Below are 13915 nucleotides of genomic sequence, written 5' to 3'. Positions count from 1 at the left end.
CTCAAGATCACTCGTGCTTTTCTGTGGCTTTTTCGAATGCCCACCATCATTCAGTGTACCAGGTGTTAGTGGGGAGGGACTCTTACTTTTGGCCAGATTTCTTATTACGTCATTATAAGTCGTTATTTTGAATAAAGCTAAAAAATGGTCAGCAATGCTATCATTCTTCATAATAATTTGCTCTATAAAATGATGAAGCACCAGTTCACTAAAAACACAATGAAAATATTTAATCTTGTTCTTCCAGTCTTCAACAGCTATTGTCTGATCAAGACAATAGCTGTGCAAGATCATGTTATCGCTTATGTTTCGTTTACTACTTGGCTTACATTGTTTATATGCTCTGGTCTACATTTGTGTCTGCAAATTCTCTGCAAGCATCTGGAATCATCTGAATGCAGTCTGAAGTGCTGCCATTGGTTATCTTACACTTGTCATTATAAGACATGCAGTGTGAAAGCCAAATTCATCTTTTTTTAACTTACTATGTGTCTAATGGAACTGTCACCATGTTCAAGATTAAACTAAAACTCTGGTGCACCTGTGCATTCATTGGCTGCAAGGCCAATGAATGCATAATTCATTGAGTGCCGCAAGACGCTGAGCTCCAGGAACCATTTCCAAAGTACATCAAGCAGCGTCATGACACTAACGGTTTGGACTACCACAAATATGAGATAATGATTCAGGTGACAAAATACGCACATCTGCATTAGCATTGCATGATGCACTCAACTAGACCAAGCCAGACCGAAATTTGGGCCTTTATAACCTATGAAAGATGACGTCTTAAAAGCACATGTTCACTTAGCAGGCAGAAAAGAAAATGTCACTCTTATCACGCATGATGATGAGCCTGGGAGTTAAATTAATGTAGGATCATGTTTTTTTTAACACGGGTGATATCAAACAGGTGCTATGGTGGGCACATAGCTTATTGCCTTCATGTGCCAAATGGTTGGCCATGAAGTTACACATTTTCATCTGCTGCTGTTTTGAGCTACACTTTTAGTTGTCTAATCAAACTTTTTATCTGTTTCAGTGTCTCCAGTGCTTGGAAGAACTTGACAAATGCTTTGTCAGGCCAGCTGTGTGCATCGCTTAACTTTGTTGATGATACAGTGACTGTGAGTCCTAAGCGATCTTTCCAACCTCAAGGATGGGTTCGCTCAGCAAACTCATCACTTCTGCGGTATGCTGCCTTGCCCCGCGAATCAGTCTGCACAGAGAATTTGACTCCATGGAAGAAACTTTTACCATGCAGCAGCAAGGTAAACACTCTTTGGGCTCTCAGTGCCTTGCTTGTATGTGTTCATTAAATAGCAGCGTAATATTTCTAGAGTAGCTTGCAAAAAGCTCGAACTGGCTGGCCATTGCTGTTGCCAGGGGTTTTTAAAATTATGGCCATTACTGTGCGTTGAAAATGTTCAGGTCATATTATTTTGTGTTTGTCATGAAAATCAAATAAAGTGCCAGGCAATGATGAGTAGTGCATTTAGGTCAAGATAAGGCATAAGCTCTGTTATGTACATGCATGCGGATGTAGAGTGTGTTAAAGGGCCCCTCACCAGGTCTGGCCATTTTGAGTTGACAAGCGCAGATAATACATTGCGTGATAACGATCGTGTCTGCAAAGTATTACATTGCTACGCGCCGGGGAAAGATTTGAAATTTCAAACCGAATGCCGTTTTTTCTTCTCCTCGCGGCTACCGCACTCCAAGCTGGGTGATGACGTACTTGTGCACCTGCGCCTACGTAATCGTGTCTGCAGTGTGACATCGCTCGTGGTGAGATGTGACTTCGAGAATTATTCAAGACAACATCTGTTATCTGTGTGATCTGTTGCTTGAATTTACAAATTTAAGTTCAGAGAAATAATAAAACACAGAAATGGAATGTCTGCGTGTTTTTTGTTTTACTTCGCACCGAAGCAAGAGAGATGTACTTGTGCTTCGTCTGCTCATTCCCACGGTTCGTGCGGTCACATGCGCAGGTACTGAAACTATGCCATTTTCTACTGTGTTCCAGCGCGTAATCATGCTCTGCAATCTGCTTGTTCTGCCTCAGTATTTGTGTAACACTGAATTGTACCGCTAGTCGTGTTGCCTTGTGCACGGCATGCAAAATCGTGCGCTGCGCGAACGTGACAACAGCTCATGCGTGATGCCGTCAGCAGAAGTGCGTTGCACTGGGAAAAAAAGAAGTGAGGAGAAAAAAAAAATGAAGGCCTGTGATGTATACGTCACGCAATCCTCGAGGTCTGGTATGGGAGAACGTAGGGAAGGGATTCCGCTTACAGAGGCTAGACGGGGTGAGTGGAGAGAGCGTCTTGCTTGGCAGTGGAGCCCGCCTGCTGAAATCATGGGTTCGCGGCACTGAAATATTTCTATCTCGGTTATTAATGAGCCGATTTGAAAAACTTGCGGCAGAACACTCCCTAGAGGATATGTAACAACGTCCCGCGTATAACCAAAATTTGCTATGGGGCCTGGTGAGGGGACCTTTAACATGTAGGTGCTGTAGTTCATGGCTCAGGTTCAACTTTCACTACTCTTGTTTTTTTCTTTTTACAATTTCTTCCTTTTTTTTCCTTTCTTAGTAAGATTGAAAAAGTGGCTGGCAAATTTTTCAACAAAACCAAAGCTGATGCACTTGTTGGTCAGTTTGACCTATAGATGTGAACTTGTTTTCACACTTTGATTCCGGAAATATAAGTAGTCCACAGTGGCAGCTTTTACTGTTACCACTGCAGCTCGGCAACTGACGCTGTTCAAAGTGTGACTCTTTCATTTAGCTGTACAATTTGGTGCACATGGAATATTTTAGCGCACACTACAATGTAGTTGCCTTGTTTTTAAGGTTGCATTGGTTGGCTGAAATTGCCTAATGGGTGATATCAGCGCATGTTACTATAATGTTGTGAAAGTAATGGATGTGTGTGATAATGGCTTTTGAGGCAGTTTTGAGGCAACAAGGCTACCTGAGTTTCTGATTACGATTAGACATTTCTGTGATGGACATGCTGTAGAAGATCTGGTGCACTGTGTGTGGTTTTCTATGTTTGGTTTAAAAATAAGCAAAGCAGTTTCATGGTGAACAATGATGACCTCTGGTCACTGTTTTGCTTTTCTTCTCACTGTTGCTAACCAAGAATGATTTTATTTTTTTAACTAACTTTTGTCCTGTTCATGGCAGGCTGGACTTGCAACATTGCTGCATGCCCTGCAACTGTTCACAGCGAACTACATGTCTCTGGCTCTAGACCTGAAGACAGTCTGCCAGGTATGTGAATTAGTAATACATGAGAATAGCGACTGCCTTCATGGGTGAAGCACCACTATAGGTGGTCATAAATGTATAATGTACCAACCATTTTTATGGTGTAATAGAAAAAGTTCATCATTGATCAAAATTAACATATTGCATAAGATTAAGGTGTGAAGATCATCAATACAGTACAACGAGAAGGCAGTGTACAGTAATGCATATGGTAGTAGTTGCATTGCACTTGCCTGCACTTTCATGGACTGGTACAGCACAAAGGAAAAAGCACTTCCACATTCTTACAATGATTAATATACCCCTGTCACATGGGCACCCGCGAACTCCATTTAACTCCTTCGTCTTTACATCAAAAAAGTTGCACTTCGTGTCACACGGTCTCCCTTGCACCAAGGAAGTTAAATGGAGATTTTGGCGAAGGGAGTTCTGCAATGACCATTACGGCTGGATGGAGTACTTTCATTCCCAGATAGCTACAGCTGCAAAGAAAACCACGGTAATAAAATCATTGTAATTGGCTCACTTACAGATTTTAGCACTATTATTGTTTATTATTATTTTTTTTTTTTTTTGCCTTGGTTTATACTCCGCATAATTGGAGTTTTTAATTTGTTTTTAAGGACATAGCGCCTGTACCGTCTACACCAACACTTCGCCATGCCGCATCAGGAAATGTTGTTCCGCCATTTCGTTTGTTTATCTGTTTCATCATTCACCTGGAAGCAGTTCAGCTCACCACTAATGCACACACGATTACACAGCACAGAGTCACAACTCGAAGCGCACCAGTCAAACAACATGACCCACGTTGCCCATGCAAAAAAGCAAGAGTGCAGTGTGGCCAGCATCGCTTTCAACTTCGCTGTGCTTGGAAAACAAGTATTGAGGTAACATACAACAAACTTTCTCGCTGTGATTTATTGGCTTACATATTTCATTTTAAAAAAACTGCCTTTAGCAGCTACTGTATATTTATTTATTTTTATTTTATTTATTTACAATACTGCTACTCTCATTTGAGAGCGTGGCAGTTGGGCGTTACAGTAGCCATGTATATGAATACGCATTTAGGCAGTACAGTTAAAAAATGGAAGAAAAAAGAAAACAATTGCCCGAGGATGGTAATATAAGAAGCTGAGTTTAGAAACAAAAATGCAAGTTTTCACATGACAGTTCATTAACATGATACTGGCAGTTAAGAATACGTAATTAACTAGTTTATACATAAAATAGGAGCGAACTGAAAGATAACACTTAACGCGTGAAGAAATTTTAAAGTTGTTTGAAGGGATACGCTTTAAAGCATACACTTTGAGAGCGAGAAGACACGAATGGAAAAAGAAAGAACAATCTAGGCAAGCAATCAGCAGGAAATGGCAGTTACAACAATTATCTTAGGACTAGCAGTAGTACAGTAATGAAAATTCATTTTGGGAACACAGTGTACCATATGTCCACATAACGACAATCAAACAAAAATGGAAAAAGAAAGTGGGAAGTCGAAAGCAACACAATGCGAAATTTGTGACGATGACACGTGCGATGATAAATTGTTTTATTTACGCACTGCAGCTTCCAGTTGTGAAGTAAATTCGGACAACGATTCAATGGCGGTTATAGCAGGATCAAGTCGGTTCCATTCAGCAATTGTAAGGGGGAAGAATGAATACTTAAACGTGTCATTGTTGCATGTGTATTCTGTTAAAGTGTGCGCATTGAGCAGTTGCATGTGAGCAGTTGCATGCGAAAGTAAGTGCAGCATCGCTGTTTCTGTCCCATGCGGTGCCTGTCGAAAGCTTGCATTGGGCTGTGGAGCATGGCCACAACTCCACTGCTGTAAATCTCCATTAGGGAGTTTTCATGTCAATGGAGTTCGCGGGTGCACCTGTGACAAGGGTAAAATAATAGAAACAAATGTGGTCGTGTGGTGTACCTTGCCCATGAAAAAAAGCTTAGTTTTGTTAATTTGCTTGTATTTTCATAATGCTGTTAACTATATTCTAGCTCATTAGACTTGTTTACAGACACTTGTCTAGGAAAACTGTGCAACTGCTTTGCATCAAAAGGAGGCATTGTGTCAAAGAAGATAAGCTGTCGACAGCAAGTGTTTACTGCTATTGCATATTCCTAAATATGTCATGAATAACTATTCTACCAATTATTGCAACCAGCTTTATTTTCAGCAATATTACAGTTTTCTTTTCTGTCTTTTTTGGTATTCTGCTTCCTTTGGCATAATAATCCAGTTGTGTTTTATATGTAATCCCTATGGACCCCCCAACAACCCCTCAGCAGAGTTGGCCTCAGCAACCTTTGAAACGAATTTCAGTTGAAATCTTCACTTTGCACTGAAGTGAATGACCAGTGGTGTGCTTAAACAGCTTTTCTGAGGAATCTTCACAATCATGTCATCATGCTGTAGCAGTCGTACAGTAGTAAATAAGATTGATGTGTATGTTATCTGAATTTCTGCATATCTTTCCTTTAACTTTGCTTTATTCACCTTAAAGTAGTACTAACTTCTGCTCATTCTTAAGGCTCAATACAGGCTTGTGAGCTAAGTTTGTGAAATCGGCATTGAACCAAGACAATCCATTTAGAAACTGTTTAAATTATATATTATTCTGGTGTCTATTTCTGCCTTCCTGTCTTGTTGTTTATTTATGTGTCTCAGTTTTGTTTGTTTTCCCATAATATATTGCAGTGTGGTTTTTTTACGAATAATCAACCCAGTTGTGTATGACGGCGTCGATCGTCGCTCCCATATGCACAAAATGCTTTGCTATATCTATCACTCTGGATGCCATGCTTTCCTCGTCGGGGGCAGTGATCTCAATAGTTTACAAGTGTGGCTGTCAAATAAGTCTGCCAGCCTCCATTTAGGGTAACTGTCATTTAAGTGTGAATGGCAGTTGATGTCAACTTTTGCAGTTTTAATGGCATTTGAAAGCACCCATGTAAATAAGGCATAAGATAATTCATGTTCAGTATAATTCATATTCTATGTACTAACAGAGTAAGATTTAGTAAGGGACATATTCAAAATTCTGAGAATTCCAAAATGGCAGTAGCTTCATGAGTCCACAGCACATATGACAAAAATTGTGCACAGAGGATTTATGATGTATAACTGGAAAATATGGGCATACACAAAATTGAAAATTTCATACACAAAATTCATATATGTATACTGCATATCAATTTTTTCTTATTCACCTGAGAACACATGTTGCAAGTGCAGAAATGAAGCCACATAGTCAAATCGTATTCACTGAGCAGACATTGCAAGACTAACACCTGTTTCGAGTCATCTGACCTTAATGTCTCCTAAAAAAATGCATTGGTGTTGTAGTTGTAACGCTGCAGTGACGGTGAAGAACAACAGTGGCACAACTGTGAGTTACGAAACTAACTCTTTACTGAGCAAACTTGTGCCAAGAAAAAGCAAATTACACTCAAGCACAACGATAACGCTGAGCATAGTCATTGATCGTCGAAAGCTGATGTGCGGGTCACATCAGACTTCAGTCAGATCATACATGCCAGAGTAATCAGTAGTGCTCGCGTCCGTTCTAGAATGTACACCACTATTCACGTCACGCATGCAGTCTGATTGCCGACAAAATTCTTTCGCTATAGACTCTTCAACAACATTCAAGAAAGTTCGGATAAATAATGGCGCGTCTATGTCGAGCAATAACATTGCAACAGTGGTTAGCCAGTGAGAAGCGGTCACCAGAAAAGGACAGACAATGCACACATGTCAATATGATCTTGGAACTTTTAGAGGGAAGATTTCAAAAAATTATTGACTGGAATGCCAACATATTTTACAGCCCATTTTGGTGACAGATATCTGAGAAGTCATGCTTAGGATTTCTGCTAAGCACAGATGGCTTCACTGCTACTTGGCTTCAACTTTGCAATCCAACACGTGTTTATAAAATGAATATTCAAAAAATTTAATTAGTCGAAGTTTATTAAATATGTAACTGAAAATTATTATTTTTGTGCATGTTTGCCTGTCTAGGTAATCCACATGAATGGCCTGATTGCAGTATATGCTCAATGAATTTTTTTATATGTGCAAACTAAGTATGTATACACACACGCAAAAAAAAATAAACAGTGTATATGTCACATTGCAAAAACCAATTCACCACTAATTTTCTTACTTTGTCCCCATAAGCATATGCTATGCATTTGAGAAATGCCATATGCTATCGTTTGGTATTTTCATTAGACAGACATGCTGCAGTGGTAAAGACAATATTATAAGTTATGGTGATCCTTTCCACTGGGCTGTTGTAAAAGAGCATGCAAAAGTTGCATTAACCCATGCTTGTTTGCATTTTTCACGTTTTCAGCTCAGAATGTATCATTTGTGCTTTGTGATAAACCACTGAGCACTTACTTGCATGCAAGCAAAACAGGCTGCATGTAGTGGTAGTCATAATTAGATATTTCGCATGTGCTCATCATTACGCATTGTTGATAATAATGTGAAACTTCCTTATCTAGGCAATAAATTTTATCATAGAGGTACTGTAGCCACTATAAGACAGAAGTTCAAAGCAAGATGGAAACTTGAAATGATGAGCAGTAGTCCAACAAGGAATGTCACTTTAAGCCAATTTTTCAACTATGGGACTTGTCTTTGTTAGGGCAGCAACTACTTTCCTTAGCAGCGTTTTTATGTACGTGTAGCTGACGCTCCCCCATCCCTCATAGTAAAAGAATTGGCTGGAGCGTGGGTGTGGTGTAGCTAGCATAAAAAACAGAAAGAAAGAAAAATTCGAAATTCTTTTTTAAAAAAAGAAGCCTCTAAAGCAACACAACAGCACCCTTGTTCCAAACCCATATTCTGGCAGTGTTGCAATCGTCGTCTCTGTCTGCCATGCCAGACCTAAGAATCACGAAAGTTGCAAATTCCAGATACTTTAGATGTCAATTTTTGAACCTAGTTAGCTGGAAATGCTTAGCCATTCCTGCAGCCTCTACACTGAATGCTTCTGCTTCAGGCCACAAATGTGCAGAGCATTTAATTTTATTGTGCAGCAACACACAGTCATTTGATCAAGAGTTGTTTTGACAGTCGACTTATTCTTTAACAGTACCGCGCGAGTGGCGACTGGCCGGCCAGTCAGCACCTTCTAACCACGCGAAGCGATGAGATCAGCAAGAGTAGCACATGCGCACGAAATTCACTGGAAGCCGTTATCTCTGATAAGCTGGGGAGCTTGCACCGAGTTAATCATGCCAAGGGTGTGTCGTGCTGGTGAAAAGAGCCTAGCAGACGAAACTTGCACTTCCAGTCAGCCGACACTTGCGCGGTACTGTTAAAGAATCGATAGACTGTACTTAGGTTGCCTTCAGATTAATCACCTTAACTTATTCCAAATTAGGTTTTGTTTCCATAATGTACTTTACTATGTGTGCACCACTACATGATGCATTTTGTTTATCTTAAATAATATTTGGAACATCTCCAAGCATTTCTGAACATCGTACCCCCTCCCCTCACCCCTTTTGTAATACTCCGCAAGAGGCCTTTAAGGGTACCATAAATGATGGAGATAATAATGGCTTACATTTTTTGGTTTTACTTTAGTACATAAGGAAACAAACTCTCTCCGTGCATCTATTAGCGTGCAACTACTGTATTTTATTAGTCATCGTCATGATTGTACAAGTTATCACCTTACACTCACTACTAATTTTCAAGCTACCCAAATGATTGTACATTGCTGTGGACAATATTATGTGCACTGAATCACATAAATTAGCTTGCCTTGCCACTTTGTTTTCATACAACCTTTTTCTTGCTTTATAAATGAAGATACAGTATTTTTTATTTTAGTCAATATTGAGTAAATCTTTCTCTGAATATTCACATGGGACTGAATTCAATATATTTACTATTTGAGCACCCCTACTGAAAAACACGTTTTGCATTATGTAATTGTGTGCTGCTGCTCACAGCATTTACATATGTATAACTATCAGTAAGGTTCCATTGCTGGTAATAAGCTGGCAACTTGTTGTTCTGTACATGCCCCATTCAAGAATTTCATCCTTTCTTTCTAAACATCTTTCGAAGTTCAAGCATTAATAGTGGCAAGTTTGAGCATACGACAAATAAAAGTAATTGTCACATTCTTTCTTTTCTTTGATATCAGGATGAAGATTGTGTGCATGCCACTCTGGAGCTCCAGATGTCAGTGTCATTGGTGTTTGATACTGTGGCAGCACAAAATGGATACCAGAGTAAGCCGACAACAATCTAGTATTAATAATCGTTTCTTCTGGTGTCTTCTAAGAGTGTCCCTGTAGCAGAGCTCATGTGGGGTAGCTTCTTGTTTTTCTATTTTTTTTACACCGTCTTGCTGTTCTATCTACTGTGTTACAGTGTAGTGAAGCATAGTTGTGCTGTTGCTATGTTAGTATATACTAAAATATACTGCTTTATTATTACACCTTTTGGCTAGGGTGCTTCAAATAAAAGTTCCAGGTCGTCATTGTTTTTGTGTATTGAACTGCAAACCAGTGGGGGGGGGGGGGGGGGTAGACACACAAATAAGGTTTTCTTATTCCTTTGTTTTCTTTTTATAGGATCATTCCGTCGTATTGAATGGTACATTCAACAATTTTGCATTTTGAACACATTAACAAAAAATACACGAGCCAGTGACACAGCCTATCACGATTTCCAAACATTGCCTGGATAAAAAAATGCAGTGCTTGCCATTGTCAAAATGCACGTGAAACATGCGATAGCAGTTTGAATCTGCGTCAGCCAATAGGAGCGCTCCTGTGTGCACGTGACTGCAGTAACGAATTCCGACGGCACTTTTTCCTATTTTGCTTTGCTTCTTTTGCTTTTAGTTTTGCACAGCAAAATATGGCGGTGCAGTTATCAGAAGCTTCGATCTCGTTTCTTTACAACGATACCAAGATGGTGGCAGTGCGTCAGCAGGAAGCTTCATGATCCCCTATGTGATTGCACCTTCTGAAGCCCGATTTTTTACCCAATTTTTGTCAACAGCACACTAGAAAAGTGCAGTTTTCTCAAATTATACTTCAGATTTTTTTTTAAATATTTCCCCGCATGATAAAGGAGCACTTGGGAATAACGAAAATAAAGAATAAGAACGAGAATTTTCACGAAATCAACCACTTTAATTGGCGAGTACCCCTTCAAAGGGGTGGACAGTATACTGGACTAGTGGGCAGAGTTTCCCTTTAGGGAGAACCCTGGCTTGAACAATTTCTGTGTCCAAAATTAGTTGTTTTGTGGTTCAGCTGAAGGTTGTTGGATTATCTATATAAACTTTTGCAAGAAACTCTGTACACTGTGGAAGCAGCTTTAGGGTGTGTAGAAAGCCTTTTTGACCATTTTGCACAGGTATATAGCACTTTTTTTTTCATTAATACATAATGTGTGAAATTATGCAGCTGGGCTCTTTCACTCAACCAGAATTCTACCATGAAGGTGGCAGCGCTTGTGCCTCAAGCATTTAAAGGCAAAATGTAGCTGCGTACATAGTAGTTCTCGCTTTTTTTTTTTTTCTGTGCCTAGCTTTTTGGTGCCAGCTTGCTGTCTACTCTTAGCTGCTCCTCCAATCTAAGTGGCCCTAGCAGCCACTGCTAAGAGTCTACTAGCAGAACTTTGTGTACCTTACTTGAATTAGTCCTATCCATCAGTACAACAATTTTTGTAATGAAGTTAGACTTCCAGAAACCTTTTGCATTCACTGTAGTGTTTATTGTTGTGTTTCAGCATGGTCTCTCAGCAAGTTATTTGGAGCTGGAATCAAGACTTCGTGCCCTTTATCATCCATGAGTACCATCTACGTTGATATATCTAATAATGGTGTAAGTTACAAACTAGATTTATCATTTGTTTCTTTTAGCAGTGATTGCCCAGTGTTCTTTTATTCTTTGATAGAGTAACAATGGTATTTAACTCTTTTCTTACCATGGAAAAAATGGCGTTTTTGTGAAGGCTTTAAGGATAGATGGATGGATGCAAAACTTTAATGAAAGTCCTGAGGTATGCGACTCAGCGTGCTGCGGGCCGCTCCCACGTTGGGACAGTCAGGCCATGCCCGACTGTTGTGTTAAAAACACAAAGGATGTAGAAAAAGAAACACATACCACACGCGCATGTGGTATGTGTTTCTTTTTCTATGTCCTTTGTGTTTTTAGTGCTCTAAGTTTTTTATTATAATGCATTACCAACTAGCCCACCTATCCATTCTTTTAGAGCCTTTAAGAAAATACCACTCACAGTGAAGTAATTTTCTTGTCCCTGTGAATTTGTTTTAATGAGGGTTTACTGTACTTTTCTTGTTCTTCATTGTCATCAGATTTCTTTCATCTTGCTTGTTGGTTTCTGTATTAGTCAATTATTGATTGAAATGTACATGCTGCATACCTGCTCTCAGTTGGCAAAGTGCACATTCTGCGCCCACAGTGCTGCTGTGATAATGGTGGTTGTACTTGATGTTGGGGGCAGAGTGTGGGAACGTACCGGCTTAGTCCTGAGCCCACACAGCTGGTAGTCTCTGGAGAGGGAGCTCACCAGCGCAGCCTGGCCATTTATGACCTCAAGCACCACGTGGCCCAGGGGCGTCTCAACCTAGCTGCCCAGTATGAGAAGCCCCATATCTTCTGGCTTATCCCAGAACCACCCCTGCACATTACCCGCTACATTCAGGGTAAGCTGAGAGGCACTGTCACCCATGCTGAATTGTGCAAATTGTTTTACCCCTTCGTAAAACTTTTTTGTTTGCACCACGGACCGTTGTCCTCTTGAAATGTGCCATTTTATAGTTCTTCTTCTTCTTCTTCTCTCTCTTTTAAACAGTAATTTCATGTCGCTTTTTCAAAATCCAGGATGTGTTACACAGCCATGTCATAACTCAATAATTAGCACATTGTGCCCGACTGGACATGATGCTGATAACTGCATGAAAGTGTCACACTGTATTGTTATATAAAAGCCTTACTAGAGCTTTGGTGAATACAGTGAGGGGAAGGTGCCACTAGGTATCTCCTGCAGTATTTTTTTTTAAGGAACAAACAGGCTTATGTAGCTCTGCTCCTGGCAGCACTTTTGATTCAGCACATGGATAGAAACACTAATGGCATGCTCACTTTTAAAATGTCATTTCTCTAAGATTGCTGCAGCCTTCTGGTTAAATTGTCACATTAAAAGTGCTGGTGCACATTTTACCAACAATTTGAAAGATAATGCGTTCACAAATTCAAAGGTGTAAAGACAATAAGTGAACAAAAGAGGATGGTGAAAAATCTGCAAACTGCTGTAGCTTCAAGTAGTCATTGGTGTTACTTTGTGGATTGTCTCACTTAATACTAATGTACATACACTTTACAGGCTGCATATTATGACATAGTGGTAATAGTGTGCAAGTTTAGGAGCATGAATAATGTTAAATGCTACAAATTCATGTTTAAAAAAACAAACTTGAAGGTAATGCACCTGGTAAGTGTAACTAGCAATTCTTGAACTGAATTCTAGGAGTTTACTTGAACTGACTGCTAGTGAATATTATGAGATATTTTAACTGTTTTGGAAGATCCCCCAAGATGTATTTAGTGCAGAAACCCAGTGACAATGTATTTAGAACAGTGGTCTTCAATACAGTCACCCAGCCACAGTTTACAAAACATGGTAGCCATGAAGAGTCTGAATTTTATTACTGCCTAAGTGCACAGCATGAAACTGAGATGTACATCACTGTGGTTGCACATGTAAGTGCGACACTCCTTACTTCTGTGATGCCTGTGTTGCTCACAAGAAAGTTGCTTCCTAATGGCTGTCACATATTCTTTTTACCTTTCATGGTTGCTAAAATAACTTTATCTAGAATTTTGCGTAAGATTTATGCATGAATGGTACTGGCAACAGATGCATAAAGCTCTATGAATAGTTGTTTTATATTTCAGGTTATGGTCTTGAGCGAGGTGGAATAGTCAATCGTATCCAGAACAATCACCCTACAAAAGCTGTCCGAGCTGTGCTGCTTGACATCATTCCCTGGTTCCTCCGCGTGTACCTGCATACATTGAAGATTTCTTCAGGTACAAGACAGCTGAAAGCAGGTACTTCAGCCATTCTGGGTTTCTTTCAGTAAACTGCATTTTCACTAATTCAAGCAAGGCTTTAACTATACATTCATCAATAGGCTCAAGACATTAAAATATCAGAATTTGAACTAAACAAGCACTTTCTGAGAATGTTATTCTAACCTAAAGGCATGTACTGGTTTACAAACCTGTTATACTTAGTATAAAATATAATTTTTGAACTGTCAAGGTTTATCCGCAAGTAGTTCAAGAACACAAGAAATGGAAAGTTTTTCGCTTTAACCTCAGAAAGCTCAAACACCATTCCACATCAAGGAAAGTTAGAACAAATTGACCACTGGTATTTTTGGCCACGGATAGTCCATTCGTACTAAAAAAGTAATGAATATCATAAGAAGCCAACAAACACTGACACCAAGGACAACATAGGAGAAATTACTTAGGCTTAATAAATGAAATAAAGAAACGATAATAATGGAAATGAAAGTGGATGAAAAAACAACTTGCCACAGGTGGGGA

At 39.6% G+C, this 13915-nt stretch overlaps 2 protein-coding genes and 1 long non-coding RNA gene across 3 annotated transcripts in view; 2 read left to right on the top strand and 1 right to left on the bottom strand.

Moving 5' to 3' along the window:
• Positions 1-13915, top strand: part of LOC126545717 (uncharacterized) — a 502749-nt gene that overhangs the window by 170885 nt on the left and 317949 nt on the right. The gene's annotated exons all lie outside the window — the stretch shown is intronic.
• The window catches only part of PIG-T (phosphatidylinositol glycan anchor biosynthesis class T), a 28703-nt gene that overhangs the window by 4256 nt on the left and 10532 nt on the right, over positions 1-13915 (top strand). Inside the window, exons 3-8 of the mRNA XM_050193643.2 lie at positions 1043-1271; positions 3197-3283; positions 9463-9550; positions 11064-11158; positions 11802-12003; positions 13256-13411. Of these exons, the coding sequence (XP_050049600.1) occupies positions 1043-1271; positions 3197-3283; positions 9463-9550; positions 11064-11158; positions 11802-12003; positions 13256-13411 (857 nt within the window). The remainder of the gene's footprint in view (positions 1-1042; positions 1272-3196; positions 3284-9462; positions 9551-11063; positions 11159-11801; positions 12004-13255; positions 13412-13915) is intronic.
• The window catches only part of LOC140216290 (uncharacterized), a 56965-nt gene continuing 56325 nt past the window's right edge, over positions 13276-13915 (bottom strand). Inside the window, exon 4 of the long non-coding RNA XR_011892969.1 lies at positions 13276-13365. This is a non-coding gene — a long non-coding RNA (uncharacterized lncRNA). The remainder of the gene's footprint in view (positions 13366-13915) is intronic.

The sequence above is a fragment of the Dermacentor andersoni genome, chromosome 1, assembly GCF_023375885.2.
Source record: "Dermacentor andersoni chromosome 1, qqDerAnde1_hic_scaffold, whole genome shotgun sequence".
Classification (NCBI taxonomy): domain Eukaryota; kingdom Metazoa; phylum Arthropoda; class Arachnida; order Ixodida; family Ixodidae; genus Dermacentor; species Dermacentor andersoni.
Note: the sequence above shows the minus strand (reverse complement) of the source record. Positions and strands in the feature narration are given on the sequence as shown.